A 14,382-nucleotide genomic window follows, 5' to 3' on the forward strand; every position below is an offset into this window, starting at 1 on the left:
GCTGTAATTCATGATCAAAGTGCTGATAGGCCGATAATAGAAATAGGCTGAAAAAGGGTATAGTTCCCCTAAATGTGTCAAACTATCAAGTGCAAATCGTCATTCTTATGTAAAATTGTGTGATCTTTACGATAAAAATATTTTCAGATTTTTAAAATCTGACCTAACATATGAAAATGGCCAAAAATGCTTTTATAGCGGAATTGGGGTTAATTGGACCCTAGATGATTTTTGCGGTGCAAGTGGATATTTTTACTGGATTTCTGGTACATTTTCACATAAGTTAAGTGCATTTTGGATGGCCGCATAAAGCCTCCGCTCTAAATACAGACCGATTTTCAAGAAAAAATGTAAAAAATGGGGAATTTGGGCAAAATGGACCCTTTGCCGTTTCGTGCGGTGGATGAAACCATCACCAATCGATTACCCGGATTTTTTTACATAAGAAACACTATTTTTCATACCAGGGAATCAGCCGCGTTCAATTAAGTCCGATTTTGGGTTCCATTTCGCCCACTGTGCATTGGAAAGCTGAGAAAATTTCCTATAAGACACTTTTGAAAGTAGTGATGACTATTTTTTCTCCTTAAGGTTGCCCAGAAAACACGCCGTGATACAGCAGAAAACAGCATAGAGAAAAACAAAACTGCTCGGATCGGGCTCAAAATTTTTCTGGGGGTTCCCTGGCCGAAATAATTAGACCCGTATTTTTTTGTTTGGCCATTAGGGTGACCTACGCCGTCTTAGGGTGGTCTGAAAAATGGCGATTTTCGTCGATTTTCGCAAAAACCACTTTTTTCAAAAAATCATAACTCCTCGCCATTTCAACCGATTTCAATTGTCAAATACGCAAATGAAAGGTGATAAATTGGCCTATCAAAGAAAAATAATAAAAAGTTTCAAAAATCTAGCCTAACATATGAAAAGGTCGAATGAAACTTTAAAATGCCGTTTTAACGGTGTCTGGACCAAAGAGCCCATGTCTGGAAATATTTTTATCAGATTCCCCGGACATTTTTACATAACATACTAAAATATGGGAGGAGTTCATTAACAGGATTCTGAGATATGATTTTTTGAAAATAAAATCCGTGTTTATCGACGCGCCGCGCGCAAAAACACGAAAATGACAAAATCGGCAAAAAATCAACCTTTTCCACTAAAACTTCGATAACTTTAAAATTTCAGCGATGACCTATACATGTCTGTATACCAAAAGTTGCGTCTTTCAATTACAAAAATTTTGGTACCCAGACATGTATAGGTCATCGCTGAAATTTTAAAGTTATCGCAGTTTTAGTGGAAAAAGTTGATTTTTTGCCGATTTTGTCATTTTTGTGTTTTTGCGCGCGGCGCGTCGATAAACACGGATTTTATTTTCAAAAAATCATATCTCAGAATCCTGTTAATGAACTCCTCCCATTTTTTAGTATGTTATGTGAAATGTGCTCCGTTCACAGAATCTGTCTCTGCGGTTAATGCAACGCAGTAGGCTTAGCCGCTTCAATTTATGCAATACATCTTCGGGGTTACTCAAGTGTACTGCAATTATTAATGTTGACAAGAAAGAACTTGGGGCGTAATCTAACCCCAAGTTCTTCCAGGATGCTTTCTTCGGACTGGCTGCGCTTGTGTTCGATTAGATTACATTAGATTAGATTAGACAATAAGGCCGTTGCAAATATTGTTCAAAGTATATGTCGCTCCTCCCGCCCCCTTCAGAATTGGTGCGAAAAACTAGGGAGCAAAACTTTTTTTCGTGAAACTGGAAAATTTCAAGGTAAATAGAACTCTAATCAACTAAAAACAATCTAAAACGCCTTTTTCTGCATTGTTAATCTTATTTAGCTTTTTTGGGCTTGTTTAAAAATATTTTGAACTTTTACGAAATTACAATGGGATGCACCGCAAAAACTTTTTTTTTTCTCGCAAAAATAAAATTTTCGTCAATGCTCAGAAATTTTAAAAACTTATGATTTTAAAACAACTGGACAGGTGTACAATGAATTTAAAAAAACTTTTTTCATTAAAATGTTGAAAAAAAAATGTTTTTTTTTACGCCTGTCCACGGTGGTTTGTAATTTCATTTCATTTTTTTTTACTTTTTTTGCAGTTTATCGAATTTATTTTTCTCAAAGATGGACAAGGATTTTTTAATTTTAAAAGACAATATTGCTGACTAAATCAAACAGAAAATGTGTAGCTATTGTTGAGATTTCTAAAAAAGTGCCCACGTGGTTTGTGGATGGTCCCAATCTGGGTGCTGAATAGTGGTTCGCAAAACGGCTTCAATTTTGAACTGTCAAAGTGGAACCAATTTACTGTTCGCCAATAGAAGAGAGTATTGTTATAGATCATTAATTTTTTTTTGCGTGAATGAAAAATGAGAACCTGGAGTTGAAGTCAAGAAATTTTAAGAAATTGAAGGCGAGATCGTATTTTTTTTTATAATCACGAATGGATGTTTTTTATGGAGTCCATGCGGTTGTATCCATCCAGAAGCTGTCTTTTTTGTTGGATTCCTTTTAAAAACCTGCTTTAGCGAAAATCGTCTCGGCTTGTTGGATCAGCTTCGCTAGAATTAGCGATGTTTTTTTTGCTGGACCAGGAAGAGCTGCAGGATTTCAAAATCAGTGGCTGATCTGTGACATCGCAGAATGACACTCTCGCCGCAGTTCTTCGTCACCCGTAAAAAAGAACAATCTCTTCTAACCGATCGAAACGCGACAGTTTTCCAGCAAAAAATGTCAAAATACTAGACAAAATAAAACACATACTACTGATTATAAAATAGCTAATTTACCAGTAAGTAAAAAGTCATGCTTGTGCTTGAACAGCCTCCTACTTTGTAGAGAAAAACAAAGTGGGATCATTCGGAAATCACGTTACGCATTTTCTCTATTCATCACCCTGGTGCCAATCAGTAAAAAAGGTGTAGTAAAATTTTGTTTGTTTTCCTAAATTTCAGCAATGAGAAAATTTGAGTATTTAAATATTACATATTATTTGAAATTCTAGATTTTTTGATATGCTTTAGGAGACAAAACCCCACAACTTTTGAGCCATAGAGAAGGATGGACAAAAATTCTGCCACCGAGTTATGAAATTAACAAAAAAAAATACTGGGATTTTTGGAAAAAAAATCGAGATTTAGGCAAAAAAATCATTTTTGACCTAAATGACCGAATTTGCAATCGAAAAGTTGTTAACAATTCTTTTATATAGGACCCCGTTTTCAAGATATAGCCACCGAAAGTTTTATTTCAGCGAAATATTTGCAGTTTTTTTTTTCAATTTTAGAAATAGTGACTCTGAGTGACCATTTCTGAATTTTTTTTTGAATTCAATATTACACCCTTTTGAAATGCTAGTCTTGATTTAAATATTTTTTCGCGAAAAGATCGGAAAATTTCACGAATGTTTCATTTTTTAACATTGAAAATCGGACAATTAGTTGCTGAGATTTCAACATTAGAAAATGGAGGGTTGTTTGGGTCAGACTTAGAAAACTTAAATTTCCCAGTTTTTTTTTCTTCAAGGGGTTTCATACATGTAGAAAATCTCAAAATTTCATATTACTGAAAATGTATTAAAGATGAATTTCAATCACTCCTGAAAGCTTCATGAAAGTATTTCATGATTTAACTGAGTAAGAGAAGATTTAAGCTAAAAAATTGTCATGCGCAAAGCTAACTGTCGAACTTTGTGAGTTTTTTTCTGAACTCCGAGTTGATAACCGGGTGCCACGATATCTCGAGCTGGGATGGACCAAATCGGGTACTAAAGCCCTAAGTCAATTTTTATGTACAATTGTAAAAAAACACGATCAAAAACCATTTCTAATCACTTTTTTTCATTTTAAAGCAAAAATATTTTATTGACAAGGCAACATTTTTTCGATAAATCAACTATGGTCCCCTTGGAACGAGCTGTCAAGAAGGATCGCGAGGTTAATTTTTCAAAATTGATTTAAAAATCGATTTTAAACTCTTTGTGCACAGCAAAAAATCCGATGGTAAAATCGCATGCAAAAGCATGCACATCACCTGCGTCAAAATAAACACTTAATATTACACGCTGCATGTACAAATTATGCAAACACAAAAAAAAGTTTCAACCGACGGGATTCAAACTCAGCACCAATAGTGAGGGCTGGTGCCTTAGCTCACTCGGCTATCAGGCCGATGGAAAGCTGAAAGGATAAACGCATAAATGAGCTTGACACTTCGGTCAAGTAGGTTTCCCATACTGATGGGCTACATATTTCAGAGTGTAAAATCACATAAAATTGCATAAAATAATGCAATATTTATTTTACTCCCAGGCCTTTTACACGCAGCTAGATAACTACTTTTTTAGCTGCGTGGTCATACAAAGGGTCGTTGTACTCAGAAAAGTAAGCTTTATTGCTGTAAACAATAAAATCAGCAATCTAAGCTTCATTTTAGGACCCAATTGGCTGAAATTTTGGGTGAAAACCTGCAAGATCTATCCTGTAAGCATGACAAAGCCCGATTTTGAAATTTGGCATTTAACAAAAATACAAAAATCAAAAACTGGTGATTTTTGAGCATGAGCATGAGCATGAGCATGGTTGACTGCCAATGAGCTGCTACTCCGTTATTGACAGATCAGCTGAAGTTAAACAATGAATCAAAAATGATCAGTGGGAGCCAACCATCCGTTCACTGTTTAACCTCTGAAGATCCCTAATTTATTAGTCAATACCGGCGCCCTCCCAAGAAGCCTGCAGTTCAACGAAAGGGAGGAATGTTAGTCCGATAGTTGAAGTTGCAGACTCATCAAGCACACAGTTTTTCGCTATATACTTGTTGATACCGCTTGAGACCGTTGAATCCACAGCATCTCCTTCAAGCATCACGTGATTATTATTTTTTGGGTTAGTAGGATAAGGTATTGGCTTTTCGATGCCTCCCGAGCTACGATGCTATGGGGAGGACTTTCATAACAGACCCGTCGGCGAGCCTTCCGAGCAACGATGCTATGGGAAGGTCTTTTGGTTAACACACAAAGTCACTCACACACAATTATTTCACTCCACTATTAATTAATCCAAAATGTCAGTGCGTCTTTCGATCATTATATAGAAATGGCTTTTTCACCATTAGAAATAAAACCTTATTCAAAACATTATACACAATTTACCCGACGCCGTGCCTTCCGATCAACGATGATATAGGAAAGGCTTTGAAAATCACAAAACAATTAATTAAGATCTCAAAAAAAAAATAAAAAATTACAAAAAAAATCACAAAAAACACCAATTACTCAACGAAAATTACGCTCAAGACACAAATAATTCAGTAGGTCATGCTATTATTCGATCACCACAATCACTCACCCCTAACGAACAGCGACACAAAAGCACACAAAAAAAAAAATAACCTGCATAATCACAATTTCGCGTCCCCACTTCCAGCGCACCAATGATGCTATTATTCGATTAGCACAATCACTCATCCGATACGAACAGCGACACAAAAGCACACCAAAAAATTAACCTGAATAATCACGACTTCGCGTCCCCACTTCCAGCGCACCAATGATGCTATTATTCGATTAGCACAATCACTCATCCGATACGAACAGCGACACAAAAGCACACCAAAAAATTAACCTGAATAATCACGACTTCGCGTCCCCACTTCCAGCGCACCAATGATGCTATTATTCGATTAGCATAATCACTCATCCGATACGAACAGCGACACAAAAGCACACCAAAAAATTAACCTGAATAATCACGACTTCGCGTCCCCACTTCCAGCGCACCAATGATGCTATTATTCGATTAGCACAATCACTCATCCGATACGAACAGCGACACAAAAGCACACCAAAAATTAACCTGAATAATCACGACTTCGCGTCCCCACTTCCAGCGCACCAATGATGCTATTATTCGATTAGCACAATCACTCATCCGATACGAACAGCGACACAAAAGCACACCAAAAATTAACCTGAATAATCACGACTTCGCGTCCCCACTTCCAGCGCACCAATGATGCTATTATTCGATTAGCACAATCACTCATCCGATACGAACAGCGACACAAAAGCACACCAAAAAAATTAACCTGAATAATCACGACTTCGCGTCCCCACTTCCAGCGCACCAATGATGCTATTATTCGATTAGCACAATCACTCATCCGATACGAACAGCGACACAAAAGCACACCAAAAATTAACCTGAATAATCACGACTTCGCGTCCCCACTTCCAACGCACCAATGATGCTATTATTCGATTAGCATAATCACTCATCCGATACGAACAGCGACACAAAAGCACACCAAAAATTAACCTGAATAATCACGACTTCGCGTCCCCACTTCCAGCGCACCAATGATGCTATTATTCGATTAGCACAATCACTCATCCGATACGAACAGCGACACAAAAGCACACCAAAAAAATTAACCTGAATAATCACGACTTCGCGTCCCCACTTCCAGCGCACCAATGATGCTATTATTCGATTAGCACAATCACTCATCCGATACGAACAGCGACACAAAAGCACACCAAAAAAATTAACCTGAATAATCACGACTTCGCGTCCCCACTTCCAGCGCACCAATGATGCTATTATTCGATTAGCACAATCACTCATCCGATACGAACAGCGACACAAAAGCACACCAAAAAAAAATAACCTGAATAATCACGACTTCGCGTCCCCACTTCCAGCGCACCAATGATGCTATTATTCGATTAGCATAATCACTCATCCGATACGAACAGCGACACAAAAGCACACCAAAAAATTAACCTGAATAATCACGACTTCGCGTCCCCACTTCCAGCGCACCAATGATGCTATTATTCGATTAGCACAATCACTCATCCGATACGAACAGCGACACAAAAGCACACCAAAAATTAACCTGAATAATCACGACTTCGCGTCCCCACTTCCAGCGCACCAATGATGCTATTATTCGATTAGCACAATCACTCATCCGATACGAACAGCGACACAAAAGCACACCAAAAATTAACCTGAATAATCACGACTTCGCGTCCCCACTTCCAGCGCACCAATGATGCTATTATTCGATTAGCACAATCACTCATCCGATACGAACAGCGACACAAAAGCACACCAAAAATTAACCTGAATAATCACGACTTCGCGTCCCCACTTCCAGCGCACCAATGATGCTATTATTCGATTAGCACAATCACTCATCCGATACGAACAGCGACACAAAAGCACACCAAAAATTAACCTGAATAATCACGACTTCGCGTCCCCACTTCCAGCGCACCAATGATGCTATTATTCGATTAGCACAATCACTCATCCGATACGAACAGCGACACAAAAGCACACCAAAAAAAATTAACCTGAATAATCACGACTTCGCGTCCCCACTTCCAGCGCACCAATGATGCTATTATTCGATTAGCACAATCACTCATCCGATACGAACAGCGACACAAAAGCACACCAAAAAATTAACCTGAATAATCACGACTTCGCGTCCCCACTTCCAACGCACCAATGATGCTATTATTCGATTAGCATAATCACTCATCCGATACGAACAGCGACACAAAAGCACACCAAAAAATTAACCTGAATAATCACGACTTCGCGTCCCCACTTCCAGCGCACCAATGATGCTATTATTCGATTAGCACAATCACTCATCCGATACGAACAGCGACACAAAAGCACACCAAAAAATTAACCTGAATAATCACGACTTCGCGTCCCCACTTCCAACGCACCAATGATGCTATTATTCGATTAGCATAATCACTCATCCGATACGAACAGCGACACAAAAGCACACCAAAAAATTAACCTGAATAATCACGACTTCGCGTCCCCACTTCCAGCGCACCAATGATGCTATTATTCGATTAGCACAATCACTCATCCGATACGAACAGCGACACAAAAGCACACCAAAAATTAACCTGAATAATCACGACTTCGCGTCCCCACTTCCAGCGCACCAATGATGCTATTATTCGATTAGCACAATCACTCATCCGATACGAACAGCGACACAAAAGCACACCAAAAAATTAACCTGAATAATCACGACTTCGCGTCCCCACTTCCAGCGCACCAATGATGCTATTATTCGATTAGCACAATCACTCATCCGATACGAACAGCGACACAAAAGCACACCAAAAAAAATTAACCTGAATAATCACGACTTCGCGTCCCCACTTCCAGCGCACCAATGATGCTATTATTCGATTAGCATAATCACTCATCCGATACGAACAGCGACACAAAAGCACACCAAAAAATTAACCTGAATAATCACGACTTCGCGTCCCCACTTCCAGCGCACCAATGATGCTATTATTCGATTAGCACAATCACTCATCCGATACGAACAGCGACACAAAAGCACACCAAAAAATTAACCTGAATAATCACGACTTCGCGTCCCCACTTCCAGCGCACCAATGATGCTATTATTCGATTAGCACAATCACTCATCCGATACGAACAGCGACACAAAAGCACACCAAAAAAAATTAACCTGAATAATCACGACTTCGCGTCCCCACTTCCAGCGCACCAATGATGCTATTATTCGATTAGCATAATCACTCATCCGATACGAACAGCGACACAAAAGCACACCAAAAAATTAACCTGAATAATCACGACTTCGCGTCCCCACTTCCAGCGCACCAATGATGCTATTATTCGATTAGCACAATCACTCATCCGATACGAACAGCGACACAAAAGCACACCAAAAATTAACCTGAATAATCACGACTTCGCGTCCCCACTTCCAGCGCACCAATGATGCTATTATTCGATTAGCACAATCACTCATCCGATACGAACAGCGACACAAAAGCACACCAAAAAATTAACCTGAATAATCACGACTTCGCGTCCCCACTTCCAGCGCACCAATGATGCTATTATTCGATTAGCACAATCACTCATCCGATACGAACAGCGACACAAAAGCACACCAAAAAATTAACCTGAATAATAACGACTTCGCGTCCCCACTTCCAACGCACCAATGATGCTATTATTCGATTAGCATAATCACTCATCCGATACGAACAGCGACACAAAAGCACACCAAAAAATTAACCTGAATAATCACGACTTCGCGTCCCCACTTCCAGCGCACCAATGATGCTATTATTCGATTAGCACAATCACTCATCCGATACGAACAGCGACACAAAAGCACACCAAAAATTAACCTGAATAATCACGACTTCGCGTCCCCACTTCCAACGCACCAATGATGCTATTATTCGATTAGCATAATCACTCATCCGATACGAACAGCGACACAAAAGCACACCAAAAAATTAACCTGAATAATCACGACTTCGCGTCCCCACTTCCAGCGCACCAATGATGCTATTATTCGATTAGCACAATCACTCATCCGATACGAACAGCGACACAAAAGCACACCAAAAATTAACCTGAATAATCACGACTTCGCGTCCCCACTTCCAGCGCACCAATGATGCTATTATTCGATTAGCACAATCACTCATCCGATACGAACAGCGACACAAAAGCACACCAAAAAAATTAACCTGAATAATCACGACTTCGCGTCCCCACTTCCAGCGCACCAATGATGCTATTATTCGATTAGCACAATCACTCATCCGATACGAACAGCGACACAAAAGCACACCAAAAATTAACCTGAATAATCACGACTTCGCGTCCCCACTTCCAACGCACCAATGATGCTATTATTCGATTAGCATAATCACTCATCCGATACGAACAGCGACACAAAAGCACACCAAAAATTAACCTGAATAATCACGACTTCGCGTCCCCACTTCCAGCGCACCAATGATGCTATTATTCGATTAGCACAATCACTCATCCGATACGAACAGCGACACAAAAGCACACCAAAAAATTAACCTGAATAATCACGACTTCGCGTCCCCACTTCCAACGCACCAATGATGCTATTATTCGATTAGCATAATCACTCATCCGATACGAACAGCGACACAAAAGCACACCAAAAATTAACCTGAATAATCACGACTTCGCGTCCCCACTTCCAGCGCACCAATGATGCTATTATTCGATTAGCACAATCACTCATCCGATACGAACAGCGACACAAAAGCACACCAAAAAATTAACCTGAATAATCACGACTTCGCGTCCCCACTTCCAGCGCACCAATGATGCTATTATTCGATTAGCACAATCACTCATCCGATACGAACAGCGACACAAAAGCACACCAAAAATTAACCTGAATAATCACGACTTCGCGTCCCCACTTCCAGCGCACCAATGATGCTATTATTCGATTAGCACAATCACTCATCCGATACGAACAGCGACACAAAAGCACACCAAAAATTAACCTGAATAATCACGACTTCGCGTCCCCACTTCCAACGCACCAATGATGCTATTATTCGATTAGCATAATCACTCATCCGATACGAACAGCGACACAAAAGCACACCAAAAAATTAACCTGAATAATCACGACTTCGCGTCCCCACTTCCAGCGCACCAATGATGCTATTATTCGATTAGCACAATCACTCATCCGATACGAACAGCGACACAAAAGCACACCAAAAAATTAACCTGAATAATCACGACTTCGCGTCCCCACTTCCAGCGCACCAATCAAAAATCAAAAACTGGTGATTTTTTATGTTAAAAACATAAAAATAAATTTATCTTATTTTAATAAACTTTTTGAAAATTGGCTTTCTTCAAACGGGACCGGTTTAACGAGGCTTCACCAAATTTTTGAGCCGATTTGGACAGGGCAGTGTTGAGAAATCATGGCACCCGTTTTTTTAAGCTGCTAATTTCAAAAGGCTATATCTCGCCAATGATACAACCAAATGTCTCCATATTGATTTTGTTAATAGCTGAAAATGTATCCTATTGGATATCATGGAAATAGATTTAAAATAAGTTTAACTGTGTGCACATACCAACTCAGACATTTTTGCCGATTTACTTATATGTAACCCCTTAAGCCGCTGAATCTTAGCAAGCAGATGTCCAATTTTCAATGTTTTTAGACGAAATTGGGTTCTAAAATTTAGCTTAAATAAACTTAAAGCTTATTGTTCACATCGATAAAGCTTATTTTTCTCAGTACAATGACTTAAATGACAATTAAATTAAATACAATGATTTAAAATTGATTATTAATTCAATTTTTAAAAATCAACTTCACAGCTCTTTTAGACAGAAAAGGTCCTACTTGACAGCTCGTTCCAAGGGGACCATAGTTGATCCATAAAAAAAGTTGTCTTGTCAATATTTTTTTTTGCATCAAAATGAATAAAAAAAAAACTGATCAGAAATGGTTTTTAACCGTGTGTTTAACGATTGTACATAAAAATTTACATAGGGCTTCAGTACCCAATTGTAGGGAATGTTCAACTTTTCGGAAATATTCTCAAGAGTGGACAATCTTGGACACTTAAAAAAAACGGAATTTATCGGACAAAATTTAACATTGAATGGATATATTTTGAAAATGGTTCACCTAATCAAAAAATATAAAGTACTTTTCGAATTCGATTTTACATAATAAAATGAGGTCAATAAATTTGAAGTACAAGATCTATTTTTTACAAAAATCACTTTAAAAAAATCATGACTCGTCGGCAAAATTTAATTTTTGTGAAAATAGTAAAGGAATTTTGGTGAAAAAAAGTTAATAAAAAAATAAAAAAGAGTAAAACCGTGTACCTTCTGAATAGTCCCCAGTAATACCTACAACGTTGCCGAAGAAACCAAATCTGGAGTTTTTTTTTTTTTTTTTTAAAGGACCAATAAACCAAATTTTCAGTTTTCGCTTTTTGAGTGTTTTTTAATACCCCTGACTCAAGGCGGTTCTAAAAACACCCAAAAAGCAAAAACTGGAAATTTGGTTTATTGGATCTTTTAAAAAAAAAACTGCAGAAATGAATCAAACAAATTCCTTGATAAGTTACAGATTTTCGAATATTTCCGTACCATTTTTGTATGAACAGCTGCCAAAATTGTACGGAGACTTTTATGAGTGAACCAATGACACATAATTACTTCTTTGGTCATAGGGAAGACCCCTACAAAGTTTGAGTCAAATTAAAAAATAATATAAAAATTCTAGTTATTAAACAACAACATTCACGAATAGGTGGGGTTTGGTCATTTTGCCGCTGTTTGAGTTAAAACAAACTCAAAAATGAGTTTATTCAAATTAGCGTGATGAGAGTGCGTTTACCTCTGATGGCCAGCACTGAAATTCACTCGCAGCTTTAAGTAAACCAAAGCCTTCAGCTTGCTATAAATCTGGATTTGATTTTTATAGCTTTCATGCAAATAAGTACAGTTAGCTGTACAGAAAATTTAGCATGTTCCGCTTTTTGCCTTCTGTCCGGGCGTAAACAGCAACAACCCCTTTCGAACTCCGCTTTCCTACCTTAAATGTCCACTTAGTTTTGAATGTCCCCTCAACACCAAAGGCTCAAAGTGCTCAAGCATTTAATATTTCGTTTAATTACGTAAAACGAAACAACTACATTTATTTCCGTTGGATAAGATTTATTGACTTCATTGCTATGTATTTAAACGAAAAATCGACAATTTTGTTGAATCATTGCCACACTTGTTGGTGTCCTCGCCACAAAAGGGAATCCTCTATCCGTTGGCCACGCCACCCACTCGTTTAAAATAAATCTATTCTCGCGGCACAATTTCTAGGTCCGTTCACTTCACACAAATCGGTTAAATTACTTCGAATAAATTAACATAGCAAAAGTTTTAAAATCGAAAAAAAAAACAAAACCTTAAGGGTTTCAGCAAGCCTAGAACAACAGTGCGGGTGGCGTGCAGATGTTTGTTTTTCTGTTTCGTTTTGGCCACTTAAGAATCCGCCGCCGGCGGGGGCTGGTTGTTGTCGTCGGGGTTTTCCGAGGCCGGTCCGGCGCCGGGCGGGGTCACTCCGCTCTGCTCCATCTGCCGGATCACGTTCGCAAACACGTCCGGATTCTGCGAGCTCATCTGCATGGCCAGCTGGCGGCCCGTCTCGAGGAGGGCGTCCACGTTGTTCATGCCGGACAGTTGGCCCAACCTTGTGGAAGGGGAATTTCGTTATATTTTTGTGAGGTTTTCGTGAGGTTTGAGGGCGTTTACTCACATGTTTTGGATCGACGGGTCGCTCATCATTCGGGTGGCCATGTTGACCAATGCGGGGTTGTTGAGGGCGGCAGCAAAGTCGATTCCGCCGAGTCCTCCAGCGCCCAGATTCGGCATTCCTCCGGCGGCGGCCGCGGCTGCTGCTGCAGCGGCAGGTCCTGCTCCGGCAACGGCACCGGCTCCCCCGGGGGCAGCTCGCAGCTCCTCCAACCGCTGCTGGGTCACGCTCATGTTGTTCTTGTAGTCCTGGTTGTCCGGTTCGATCCGCAGGGCGCTCTGGTACGCCTCGAGTGCCTGCTCGTTCTTGTTCATCTTGGAGTAGGCCAATCCTAGGCGGCCGTACGCTTTGCTGTAGTTCGGATCGTACCGCAGCGACATCCGGCAGTCGTCTGCGGCACGCTGGTAATCACCGAGCCGGCTGTAGGCCGCGGCACGGTTACAGTAAAACACCGGATTGGTGGCGTCCAGGCTGATGGCTCTGCAGAATAAAGAAGAATTTGTAATTAAAAAATAATTAATTTACATTTAAATGAATTCACTGTTGATAAGCACCATGTAATATTGCTTTATCATTATCAGAAGCCAGCTCATCCCAAGAAATACGGCTTAATCACACTCATATAAATAACAATCAGCAGAAAGAAAGGCAAGAATAAAAATCTTGCACTTGGGCAAACATCCACCACGACTAACCTGCCGTACGTGTTGAGTGCCTCCTGGTACTTTTCCTCCTTCATGAGCCGGTTGCCCTCGTTCTTGAGCGTTTCCGCTTCCGCCTTCCGTTCCGTCGAAACGTTGGTAAATGCACTCCGGTAAACCTCAAACAGGTCAATGTGGTTCAGCGGGTTGGCCTCGTCGTCGTCCGCGGGCGCCGATTCCCCTGCACCGCCAGCCGCCGGCGGAATTTCGTACACATTCTCCAGACACTGGATGGCCACCTCGAGCGACTCGCGGGAATCTGAGCTAAAGTTGGGCTGCTCCAGCTGGGCGTTCAGGAAGCGCAGGAACGCCCTCACGAAGAATTTGGCCTCGATGTCACTCATCGTGGGGTTCGGAAGCTGGTACCTGCTCGAGCGGCGGGCGCACTTTTCGGAACTAATTTATCACCGTAGCAAAACGGAATTTACCAGGAAAAATTGCGGCGGTGTGCGGCGAACGAGAACCAAAATTTTGATCGGCGACGATGACAGTCAGATCGGGCA

At 40.2% G+C, this 14,382-nt stretch overlaps 1 protein-coding gene across 1 annotated transcript; it reads right to left on the reverse strand.

The window, feature by feature from the left end:
• Window positions 1–12,565: 12,565 nt before the first annotated feature.
• On the reverse strand, window positions 12,566–14,382 carry LOC6047474 (small glutamine-rich tetratricopeptide repeat-containing protein alpha). Its single transcript, XM_038248873.1, has 3 exons — window positions 13,874–14,382; window positions 13,182–13,658; window positions 12,566–13,115 (listed from the first exon to the last, which is right to left on the reverse strand). Exons 1-3 carry the CDS (start codon window positions 14,221–14,223, stop codon window positions 12,908–12,910), a joined length of 1,035 nt encoding a protein of 344 aa, XP_038104801.1. The 5' UTR covers window positions 14,224–14,382; the 3' UTR covers window positions 12,566–12,907.

Source organism: Culex quinquefasciatus, chromosome 1 (assembly GCF_015732765.1).
Source record: "Culex quinquefasciatus strain JHB chromosome 1, VPISU_Cqui_1.0_pri_paternal, whole genome shotgun sequence".
Lineage (NCBI taxonomy): Eukaryota > Metazoa > Arthropoda > Insecta > Diptera > Culicidae > Culex > Culex quinquefasciatus.